Raw genomic sequence first — 12,455 nt, forward strand, 5'->3', positions numbered from 1 at the left:
ATGTTTGGGATGGTCTAGATCGATGTGTACGACAGCGTCTTCCAGTTCTTGCCAATATCCAGCAACTTTGCACAGCCATTGAAGAGGAATGTGACAACATTCCACTGGCCAAAATCAACAGCCTGATCAACTCTATGTGAAGGAGATGTGTCACATTCATACCAGATACTGACTGGTTTTCTGATCCACGCCCCTACCTTTTTCTTAAGGTTGTGACGAACCAATGCATATCTGTATTCCCAGATGTGAAATCCATAGATTAGGGCCTAATGAATTTATTTCAATTGACTGATTTCCTTATATGAACTGTAACTCAGCAAAATCTTTGAAATTGTTAGATGCTGCGTTTATATTTTTGTTCAGTATAGATTACACACAGCTGAAGCTCTCCAATGCCCCTTGGAGGTCTAAGTGAAGCCATTACCATTCTGCTCCCATGTACCCTGTCCCTTCATACATGCATGTGGTCCTCTGTAGCTCAATTGGTAGAGCATGGCGCTTGTAACACCAGGGTAGTGGGTTCTATCCCCGGGACCACCCATACGTAAAAATTTATGCACACATGACTGTAAGTCGCTTTGGATAAAAGCGTCTGCTAAATGGCATATTATGCTCCCATGTACCCTGTCCCTTCATATCTGCTCCCATGTACCTTGTCCCTTCAGATCTGTTCCCATGTACCCTTGTCCCTTCAGATCTGCTCCCATGTACCCTGTCCCTTCACATCTGCTTCCATGTACCCTTGTCCCTTCAGATCTGCTCCCATGTACCCTGTCCCTTCAGATCTGTTCCCATGTACCCTTGTCCCTTCAGATCTGCTCTCATGTACCCTGTCCCTTCAGAGCTGCTCCCATGTATCTTGTCCCTTCAGATCTGCTCCCATGTACCTTGTCCCTTCAGATCTGCTCCCATGTACCCTTGTCCCTTCAGATATGTACCCTTGTCCCTTCAGATCTGCTCCCATGTACCTTGTCCCTTCAGAGCTGCTCCCATGTACCCTGTCCCTTCAGATCTGCTCCCATGTACCTTGTTCCTTCAGATCTGCTCCCATGTACCCTTGTCCCTTCAGATCTGTTCCCATGTACCCTGTCCCTTCAGAGCTGCTCCCATGTACCTTGTCCCTTCAGAGCTGCTCCCATGTACCCTGTCCCTTCACATCTGCTCCCATGTACCCTTGTCCCTTCAGATATGTACCCTTGTCCCTTCAGATCTGCTCCCATGTACCTTGTCCCTTCAGATCTGCTCCCATGTACCCTTGTCCCTTCAGATATGTACCCTTGTCCCTTCAGATCTGCTCCCATGTACCCTTGTCCCTTCAGAGCTGCTCCCATGTACCCTGTCCCTTCAGAGCTGCTCCCATGTACCTTGTTCCTTCAGATCTGCTCCCATGTACCCTTGTCCCTTCAGATCTGTTCCCATGTACCCTGTCCCTTCAGAGCTGCTCCCATGTACCCTGTCCCTTCACATCTGCTTCCATGTACCCTTGTCCCTTCAGATCTGCTTCCATGTACCCTTGTCCCTTCAGATCTGCTCCCATGTACCCTTGTCCCTTCAGATCTGCTCCCATGTACCCCTGTCCCTTCAGAGCTGCTAACAAGCCAAATGAGGAGGTAAGGAGGACTTGGATGTAGGGGGATGTGGCTAGAAGTGTCATCCTTCATTAGAGATTGGCCCTGACATCCGCCAGTCACTCCTGATTGGCCCTGACATCCACCACTCACTCCTGGCTGTGCCAACTGCAGCACCCCAGTCCCTCCATACAAACAGTCCCTATTCATCCTCTTCTCAGCACAGCTGTAGTTACAATGCATTCAGAAAGTATTCAGACCCCTTGACTTTTTCCACATTTTGTTACGTTATAGCCTTATTCTAAAACAAATTCATTGTTTTTTTCCCTCATCAATCTACACACAATACCCCATAATGAAACAGCAAAAACTGTTTTTTAGAATTTCTTGCAATGTATAAATAATAAAAAGCTGAAATATCACATTTACATAAGTATTCAGACCTTTTACTCAGTGCTTTGTTGAAGCACCTTTGGCAGCGATTACAGCCGTGGGTCTTCTTAGGTATGACGCTACAAGCTTGGCACACCTGTATTTGGGGAGTTTCTCCCATTCTTCTCTGCAGATCCTCTCAATCTCTGTCAGGTTGGATGGGGAGCGTTTCTGCACAGCTATTGTCAGGTCTCTCCAGAGATGTTCGATCAGGTTCAAGTTCAGGCTCTGGCTGGGCCACTCAAGGACATTTAGAGACTTGTCCCAAAGCCACTCCTGCATTGTCTTGGCTGTGTGCTTAGGGTCATTGTCCTGTTGGAAGGTGAACCTTCACCCCAGTCTGAGGTCCTGAGCACTCTGGAGCAGGTTTTCATCAAGGATCTCTCTGTACTTTGCTCTGTTCATCTTTCCCTCCCTGTCCATGCCGCTGAAAAACATCCCCACAGCATGATGCTGCCACCACCATGCTTCACCGTAGGGATGGTGCCAGGTTTCCTCCCGACGTGACGCTTGGCATTCAGGCCAGAGTTCAATCTTGGTTTCATCAGAACAGAGAATCTTGTTTCTCATGGTCTGAAAGTCATATAGGTGACTTTTGGCAAACTCCAAGCAGGCTGACATGTGCCTTTTACTGAGGAGTGGCTTCCGTCTGGCCACTATATCATAATGGCCTGATTGGTGGAGTGCTGCAGAAATTGTTGTCCTTCTGGAAGGTTATCCCATCTCCACAGAGAAACTCTAGAGCTCTGTCAGAGTGACCACCGGGTTCTTGGTCACCTCCCTGACCAAGGCCCTTCTCCTCCGATTGCTCAGTTTGGCCGGGCGGCCAGCTCAAGGAAGAGTCTTTGTGGTTCCAAATGTTTTGGTACCCTTACCCAGACCTGTGCCTCGACACAATCCTGTCTTGGAGCTCTATGGACAATTTCTTCGACCTCATGGCTTGGTTTTTGCTCTGACATGCACTGTCAACTGTGGGACCTTATATAGACAGGTGTGTGCCTTTCCAAATCATGTCCAATCAATTGAATTGACCACAGGCGGACTCCAATCAAGTTGTAGACACATCTCAAGGATGATCAACGGAAACAGGATACACCTGAGCTCAATTTTGAGTTTCATAGCAAAGGGTCTGAATAATTATGTAAATAAGGTATTTATATATTTTATTTGTAATAAATATGCAAACATTTCTAAAAACCTGTTTTCGCTTTGTGATTATGGGGTATTGTGTGTAGATTGATGAGAAAAAAGAATACATTTAATCCATTTTAGAATAAGGCTTTAATGTAACAAAATATGGAAAACGTCTGCATACTTTCCGAATGCACTGTAAGATTCCTCTGACACTCCTGTGAGAGATTTATCCCCTGGTTTTCGTCCTTCATCCCTGGGATTTGATCCGGCTCTGCCCCTGCAGCGCATGCTAGGGACTCCTGGAGGAGCTACCCCCGCATGTAACCCCCTCACTGACGTCCAAAGGGAGGAGGGGGTGTGTGTGATGTCATGTACACGTGTGTGTGTGTGTGTGTGCCCTCCCCTGGAGCGTAAAGGGGATTATTCCCCACAAGCCTGGAAGAAAAAGAGTGAAGACATGAATGTGGTCCAATGCAAACAGCCAAAGACACAGATTAGACCCAATCTGGCCTTACCATCCAAGCAATGAGCTCATCTTCATCTATGGGCTCAGTCCATGTTCTGTTGATGTGTAAGTAAGTACAAAGAATGTGGTTTGGGATGGCTGTGTTTTGGTGGTACAGAGGTGGGTGCATGCTGTTTTCATTGGGTGGGTTTGGGAGATGCGTTTTGACGGTCTAAAAGTGGGTACACTTTCAGTAGCCCCCTCCACTTAAAAGGGCACTTCAAGCCATGTATACTGAACAAAAATATAAACGCACCATGCAACAATTTCAACGATTTTACTGAGTCACAGGTCATATAACAAAATCCGTCATTTGAAATAAATGCATTAGGCCCTAATCTATGGGTTTCACATGACTGGGCAGGGGCTCAATCAGAATGAGTTTCTCCCCACAAAAGGGCTTTATTACCCCATACTCCTCAGTTTTATCAGCTGTCCGGGTAGCTGGTCTCAGACGATCCCTCAGGTGAAGAAGCCGGATATGGAGGTCCTGGGCTGGCATTTTTACACGTGCTCTGCGGTTGTGAGGCCGGTTGGACGTACTGCCAAATTCTCTAAAACGACGTTGGAGGCGGCTTAAGGTAGAGAAATAAACATTAAATTATCTGGCAACAGCTCTGGTGGACATTCCTGCAGTCAGCATGCCAATTGCACGCTCCCTCGAGACATCTGTGGCATTGTGTTGTGACAAAACTGCACATTTTAGTGGCCTTTTATTGTCCCCAGCACAGGGTGCACCTATGTAATGATCATGCTGTTTAATCAGTTTCTAGATATGCCACACCTGTCAGGTGGATGGATTATCTTGACAGAGAAATACTCACTAACAGGGTTGTAACCAAATAAGCGCTTTGTGCGTGTGAAAAATGTCTGGGATCTTTTATTTCAGCTCATGAAACATGGGATCAACACTACATGTTGCGTTTATATTTTTATTCAGTATAAATAGTTGACTTACAAACAGGGAGTTGACAGACAAACAGAGCTGGCTTGACAAATTGGAGGCCAGATCAGGTACCTGGAGAAGGTAGCTATACTCTGGGCCGTGTTCATTTGGGCATGCAACGAAAACCGTTTGAAAACGAAAATGATCAAGTCCAAGTAGCCCATCACTGTTTCAGTCCCTTTTCTTCCGGTAGGTGCCTAATGAACACAACCCTGGATTACATCGGCAAATGTCTATGCCAATCCCACATTTAGAGCTGGTGTGGGCACCCTAAGGGAGATTAGGGTGGCATTTCATCAAGCTACCAACATGCTATCAGATTGAGAAAGTTTCTGTGGCTTATTGGTCTGTAAATTATTAATGTTACACAGGCCACAATTAGCCTGGTCCCAGATACGTTTTTATTCTCTCCAAATGGCGTGACAATGATCGTAGGAGTTGGTAAAACAGCACAAAATGATCTGGGACCAGGCGAGACCACACTACTCCTGAGAGAGAAACACTGCGAGGGCATTTCACCAGAACTCTCCCACGTTGTCTGTGGTATTCATGTCTCTGGCAGAGAATGCCAGAAATAAACAATAGTATGTTGAAAGTGGAGCGGGGTATTGTCTTGTTATGGGATCATACAATAAATGTGGGGGTTAAGGCACACACACACAATAAAAACAGACTGCACTGTTCTAAGGGAATAACTTAACTTCAAGTGGACAGTCAGACCACAGGGGGAGAAGGTCATAATCTTTTGATCTGAGAGAGCATCCAAAGACAATGAAAAACACATTCCATTGGAGAGCACTCTATGCTATTTAAAAAAAATATGAAAACATGCTCAGTCAGTCAGTAGCAGTGCTGGCCAGAGCAGACGTCGTTTGAGATGTTCTATAAACACAACCTTTGGAAGTAGTCCTCCCCACTAGAATAGGATATTGGATTGTGAGGGTGTTATTACTTCCGCTTGTTATTTCTCTACAAGGTTCCCACTCGTACAGCCAGACAAGAAGGGATACAAAGTGCACAAACTCCCAAGGACGAATGGTTTGTCTTTTACTGACAGAACAGGTTGATGGACGTCAAACGAGAGCTATAGGCGATGTCCAGGCCTCTGAGGTTGGAATCTCTCTCTCAAAAAGGACAACTATACTGAAGTCACTCACTATCATTAATTTCACCACAGGACCCCCACAGAGTATTGATCCTGCAGTATCCTTGCGTTGCATAATAGCATTCCAGATGGAAGTGTCAGAAAACATTCTGAATCAGATTCTCACACGCATACTTTTGCAGCTTTGTGTAATATTGAACAACCAATTTTTCAAATAGTCAAACAATAGCCTCAACTGGGTTCAATGAACAACCAAGTCACCAAGAGAAGGGGATGTTGTAAAACAACTGCAACTGAAGACTTTGATCCTATGAACACACCTGTGTCAGCAGTACCACAGAGGCATGTCATGCAATCCAATAAAGACTAAACGTAGTAGGCCTGTTATCCAACAGTAGGCTAGGCTACCAATACAGTACCTGATGGGATCATCATGGGGATAGCCCCATACCAGCGTTTCCCAAACTCGGTCCTGGGGACCCCAAGGGGTGCACGTTTTGGTTTTTGTCATAGCACTACACAGCTGATTCAAATAAATCAGAGCTGATTCAAATAAGATTTATTTGAATCAGCTGTGTAGTACTAGGGCAAAACCCAAAACGTGCACCCATTGAGGTCCCCTGGACCGAGTTTGGAAACGTTGCCCTATACCTTTAAATTCACACACACTACTCGAGTTAAGACTTCTCTTGTGTTGAGGAATTAGTAGGCTAGAGGGAGCCATATGTAGGTCTCCTTAACGGCAGTACTCACTCGGCGAATCACGACAACCGCCCAACAGAATAAAGTCGACTTCAATTGCTTTCACTTACTTTATGAAGTAGCCGGCCCCTTCGTCCGTGAAACCCTCTTCCCATCCTCGAGGTAAATCTGCAATGGGCGAGTAGAAATAAGGTGAGTTACCTTGCAGAGTAGGCGCCTTCAGTGAAAGTTTTCTGCTTCATTGGGCTATATCAACAACGCACAAAAATCAACCCGTTGTATTCTGCAAAGTAAACAGCACCAATAGTCTGCTGGTAGAATGTATTAGAGACAAATTCATGCATACCTGACCGTATCATGTGTCCGGAATTGACAGGTTCGCCCGTTCGCGGATGGAGCCAAGTAGTGGTGCTCGTTTCATCGCTGCCAGAAAGACAAAAACACCTGTTACAGAGGCAAGAAACACTAGACAAGCGAACTCTCATTAAAGACACAAAAAAGAACGACCACATTCGATTTCACCAAAGCACATATCCGACTCACTGAACGAAAAACACCCTGCCATCTCCGCAGACACCGAAAGACCAGTGCTCAGGTAAGGTGTCGCGCCCGAACGGCGCCGCCATGATCCCGTTCTGAAGTCCTATTTCGTTCCCTCTCCACTCCATAGTCTACAGGGAGCTCGAGTCCAATGATCACCGCTAGGGCGAAGAGGCTATTAAAGGGGAGGTCTTTAGGCTACTCAGTGGACGGATAAATGAGTACTTTCCCCCGCCGACATAAAATAGAATTATGCATGAATTTAAGTTATTCATTTGGAAACAAAGTAACATAACCGCTTTGGTTAATCTAAGGTTTTGTAGGTAGGGCCTACACGTGTAGTCAAAATATTTCAATGATTTAACAGGAATGGCGGCTGTAGTATTAGGCTGTATTTCTGTATTATTATCCAATTTAGAAATGGCCTAATTTGCTGGAAGTATTTTTAGAGGCATTTCTTAATTTACCAGTGTCTCCATAATAATATGTGCATGGGAATCAATGCAATTAGACATCAAAGCCAAAACCAGGTCCAAACAAAATTGAGAATGTATTTGATAGATAAATACAGTTGAAGTCGGAAGTACAGTGATCCCTCGCCACTTCGCGGTTCACTTATCGCGGATTCGCTATTTCGCGGATTTTCATAATGCATTTTTTTTTTTTTGGTGCATTGTGCTCTGCATTCTGATTCGCTAAAAACTCACTCCCGCTTCTTGTATCAAAACATGCTACGAATTGTGCTATCATTTTGTCGTCTCGTGCAGTTATGTGTACGTACATAAAACAGCTTGGCAAATTTACATTAAGTTGGCCAAATTATCTTGTAATTTCGAACATCTCCTAAACCCATAATGTCGACGAAACGGCCTGGACCGACAAAAGCACCTGCGGATGGGCCCAAACGGCGGAAGATGCTACCTATCTCAGATAAAGTTAAACTTCTGGACATGCTAAGGGAAGGTAAAAGCTATGCAGCCGTTGCTCGCCATTACGGAATCAATGAATCGAGAGATGAGGAGGAAGGACTAACGCTTGGTCGCTTAGCAACCATGGTGCGAATGGCCACTGAACTTAAGCGAGTAGCTGAGGAATGGGACCCTTTGATGAGCCGTTCATTACAGTTCTCCAACGTAATCGATGGTGGCATGTCGGTGTACAAGGATCTTTTTGCAAAGAAGAAAAAAGAGCGACAACAGCTGCCTATCACTATGTTCTTCTCCCGAACAAACACACCTGCACCGCGGGCTTCAGAAGAAGAGAACACTGCAGAGCGCAGTCAGGATGCAGCGGCCCAGTCTGAAGAGCAGTGAAACGGCCTACACGTGAGTCACTGTATTTGTATACATGTAATAGTTGCTAATTGTAAAAAAAAAAAGTTTTCTATTTCGCGGATTTCACTTATCGCGGGTCATTTTCGGAACGTAACCCCCGCGATAAACGAGGGATTACTGTATACATACACCTTAGCCAAATACATTTAAACTCAGTTTTTCACAATCCTAGTAAAAATTCCCTGTCTTAGGTCAGTTAGGATCACCACTTTATTTTAAGAATGTGAAATGTCAAAATAATAGTAGAGATATTTATTTCAGCGTTTATTGCTTTCATCACATTCCCAGTGGTTCAGAAGTTTACATACACTCAATTAGTATTTGGAATCATTGCCTTTAAATTGCTTAACTTGGATCAAATGTTTCGGGTAGCCTTCCACAAGCTTCTCACAATAAGTTGGGTGAATTTTGGCCCATTCCTCCTGACAGAGCTGGTGTAACTGAGTCAGGTTTGTAGGCCTCCTTGCTTGCACACGCTTTTTCAGTTCTGCCCACACATTTTCTATAGGATTGAGGTCAGGGCTTTGTGATGGCCACTCAAATACCTTGACTTTGTTGTCCTTAAGCCATTTTGCCACAACTTTGGAAGTATGCCCGGGGTCATTGTCCATTTGGAAGACCCATTTGCGACCAAGCTTTAACTTCCTGACTGATGTCTTGAGATGTTGCTTCAATATATCCACATAATTTTCCTTCCTCATGATGCCATCTTTTTTGTGAAGTGCACCAGTCCCTCCTGCAGCAAAGCACCCCCACAGCATGATGCTGCCACCCCTGTGCTTCACGGTTGGGATGGTGTTCTTCGGCTTGCAAGCATCCCCCTTTTTCCTCCAAACATAACGATGGTCATTATGGCCAAACCGTTATATTTTTGTTTCATCAGACCAGAGGACATTTCTCCAAAAAGTACGATCTTTGTCCCCATGTGCAGTTGCAAACCGTAGTCTGGCTTTTTTATGGCGGTTTTGGAGCAGTGGCTTCTTCCTTGCTAAGCAGCCTTTCAGGTTATGTCGATATAGGACTCGTTTTACTGTGGATATATATATATATATACTTTTGTACTTGTTTCCTCCAGCATCTTCACAAGGTCCTTTGCTGTTGTTCTGGGATTGATTTGCACTTTTCGCACCAAAGTACGTTCATCTCTAGGAGACAGAATTTTTTTTCTGAGGTCTTGGCTGATTTCTTTTGATTTTCCCTTGATGTCAAGCAAAGAGGCACTGAGTTTGAAGGTAGGCCTTGAAATGCATCCACAGGTACACCTCCAATTGACTGAAATGATGTCAATTAGCCTATCAGAAGCTTCTAAAGCCATGACATCATTTTCTGGAATTTTTCAAGCTGTTTAAAGTCACAGTCAACTTAGTGTATGTCAACTTTTGACCCACTGGAATTGTGATAAGGTGAATTATAAGTGAAATAATCTGTCTGTAAACAATTGTTGGAAAAATTGCTTGTGTCATGCTCAAAGTAGATGTCCTAACCGACTTACCAAAACTATAGTTTGTTAACAAGAAATTTGTGGAGTGCTTGAAAAACGAGTTTTAATGACTCCAACCTAATTGTATGTAAACTTCCAACTTCAAATGTACAACAGGTTAAAATTAGGCTAAAACAAGGATTAAAATGTACAAAAATGTAACTAAAACAAATGCTCTCCTCTATCCTTGCTTCCAACTAGCAACGAACTACTGCTGCTTCTTCTTCCATGAGGTTTAATGGAGATTGGCATCCAATAAATGTTGCATTAACGCCAACTAGACTGGAGTATACTTTCCTTGAAAATTTAAATCAACAAATACCCTACCATCTAACCCTACACTCACTAAAAACCTGGGGCACAACTTTGGTTTTAGAAGTGGGGGAGACATAACCTGGCGGGTTTCTGGGGGTCCTCCCTTATAATTTATTTGGGTATCTAAAGGTAATTTCCTGCATTTTTGTAAATAAGAATATAATATGTTTCTAAACACTTCTACATGAAGGTGGACGCTACCATGATTATGGATAATCCTGAATGAATCGTGAATAATGAGAAGGTGACCAAGAACCCGATGGTCACTCTGACAGAGCTCTAGAGTTCCTCTGTGGAGATAGGAGAACCTTCCAGAAGGACAACCATCTCTGCAGCACTCAACCAATCAGGCCTTTATGGTAGAGTGGCCAGATGGAAGCCACTCCTCAGTAAAAGGCACATGACAACCCGCTTGGAGTTTGCCAAAAGGCTCCTAAAGGACTCTGACCATGAGAAAAAACATTATCTTGTCTGATGAAACCAAGATTGAACTATTTTGGCCTGAATGCCAAGCGTCACAAACAAACAGAATGGAGAAAGACCCATTTGAAATCACTTAGAATGTATGTGTTGCCACCCTAGGGTCACGCACTACTCAAAAAGCAAATTTGGAACTTTTATTATTCAAAAACATAAAATACCATCATACCGTCCTTTTTTAAAATTTATTTTTTATACTGTGATATAATATTTTGGCCATATTGCCCAGCCCTATGGAAAAGATACAGTATTTCATAAAGTTTTGTCACAAACTGAAATTAGACAAACTATTAGAATTTTAGCAACCAAGAAATGGCAGAGCGATTTCTGCATAGTGCAAATTTTTTAAATGGTTGCTTATGTTCACATTAAGTAGTGTTTGTGGTAGTGTGCTAGGGACACTATCACATTTACACACTAAATGGGGAATGTTCAGTCTTTTTTTAGTGAGAATGTGCCATGATCCTCAACTGTATTATCATCCAATGGCACAATGGTTACTATTAGTTTTCACAAATGACCCAAGCACAATGAAAGGATATTGAATTGCCAACTGCACAGCTCACATGACTGTGCATAAACATAGAAACTCTTCCGTTGATGATCTTTTGCGGTTTGATTCCAGTAAATGTTTCATGTTCAAGATTGATCCAAACCAGGAATCTGACATGGTGCAAAAATGGAACCTTTTACAATTTCAGTGTGACATTTGAGGCAAATGAAACTGAGCACTGCAACATGAAGAGCTGCACAAAGTTTATTTCTGAGTCTCTTGAGAGGATCATTGGAAAATGCTATAAATTCAATAGGCCTTCTTTTTAAAACCCTGAGTCGTTACTTACACACTAGACACCCCCCCAGCTCCTCTGTGCATGAACTTTCAGAGTGGCCGTGTCCGAATACCCATACTTGCATCCTAAATAGTAGGCCGTTTGAGTATGCAAATAAATTTAGTATAATATTATGGGACATTTAGAAAATCTAGTATACTTTAAATGCCCGGATGTCAAACTCATTTCGGCTTTGACAACAGCTGATCAATTAGACATGGGGATGCGCTACCAAAATCAACGCAATCGCACATGACTCATTCTCAGTATGCGAAAATAGAAAGTGTTTTATAGGATGTGAATGTAAAATAATTGAGAATGCTTTAAATGCCAGGATGTTCTACTCATTTCGGCTTTTCATCTAGTAGAACTCGCTGCACACTTTTCGGGAATTTCACAGCCATGCATTGGAAGTGGGGGCTGCGAGTTTTGATTGTTAGATCTCTTCAAGTAAACAACTTGGAAGATGGCGAATAGCAAAGCTTCTGTGGTGGTGTTCAAATGCAAGTAGTTTTTGTTCTCCTTAAAATTATCACAACTATTTCATCGTAACGTTACATCTGTGAAAACAGATCTGCTGCCTACCGTGCCTTTAGCTAGCTACGTACGTGCTTTAGTAGGACTAGAAGTTATAACTGTTTGAACAGTAATGTTAGCTACAGGGTTACTTGCTTGCTGTTGAGCTACAACTTCATCTTCATATTTAACATTAGCCTAGTTAGCTAGGCCACTTTCAGGTAGAGAATGCAGTGATGAGTACTAAAATTGTTAACCGTAATAAAGCGCAGTGCACAATGATAAACTGCATCTAACAGTTTTAATGAAGTGGCAGCTGCGTTCATATAGATGATGTCGCCATAGTCTAGGACCGATAGGAACGTCGACTGAATAATCTGATTTCTACTATTTAGCGAGAGGCAGGACCTATTTCTATAGAAGAAGCCCATTTTTATTCTCATCTTCTTAACTAACTCATCAATATGCTTTTTAAAAGAGAGCTTTTCATCTATCCAGATGCCCAGATATTTGTAATCAGGGACACGATCAGTATGGACACCATCCAAAGTACATAAGCTTAAATCGT

General features: G+C 43.3%; 1 protein-coding gene across 1 annotated transcript in view; it reads right to left on the bottom strand.

Annotated features, from left to right (window-relative positions):
* Positions 1-7,037, bottom strand: part of LOC311148988 (pleckstrin homology domain-containing family A member 7-like) — a 168,231-nt gene extending 161,194 nt beyond the window's left edge. Inside the window, exons 1-3 of the mRNA XM_084186041.1 lie at positions 6,936-7,037; positions 6,739-6,815; positions 6,503-6,560 (exon numbers count right to left, since the gene is read on the bottom strand). Coding sequence (XP_084042167.1) covers positions 6,503-6,560; positions 6,739-6,815; positions 6,936-7,018 — 218 coding nt within the window. The 5' untranslated portion in view covers positions 7,019-7,037. The remainder of the gene's footprint in view (positions 1-6,502; positions 6,561-6,738; positions 6,816-6,935) is intronic.
* Between the last annotated feature and the right edge of the window lie 5,418 nt (positions 7,038-12,455).

Source organism: Coregonus lavaretus, assembly GCF_964263955.1.
Source record: "Coregonus lavaretus genome assembly, chromosome: 21".
Taxonomy (NCBI): domain Eukaryota; kingdom Metazoa; phylum Chordata; class Actinopteri; order Salmoniformes; family Salmonidae; genus Coregonus; species Coregonus lavaretus.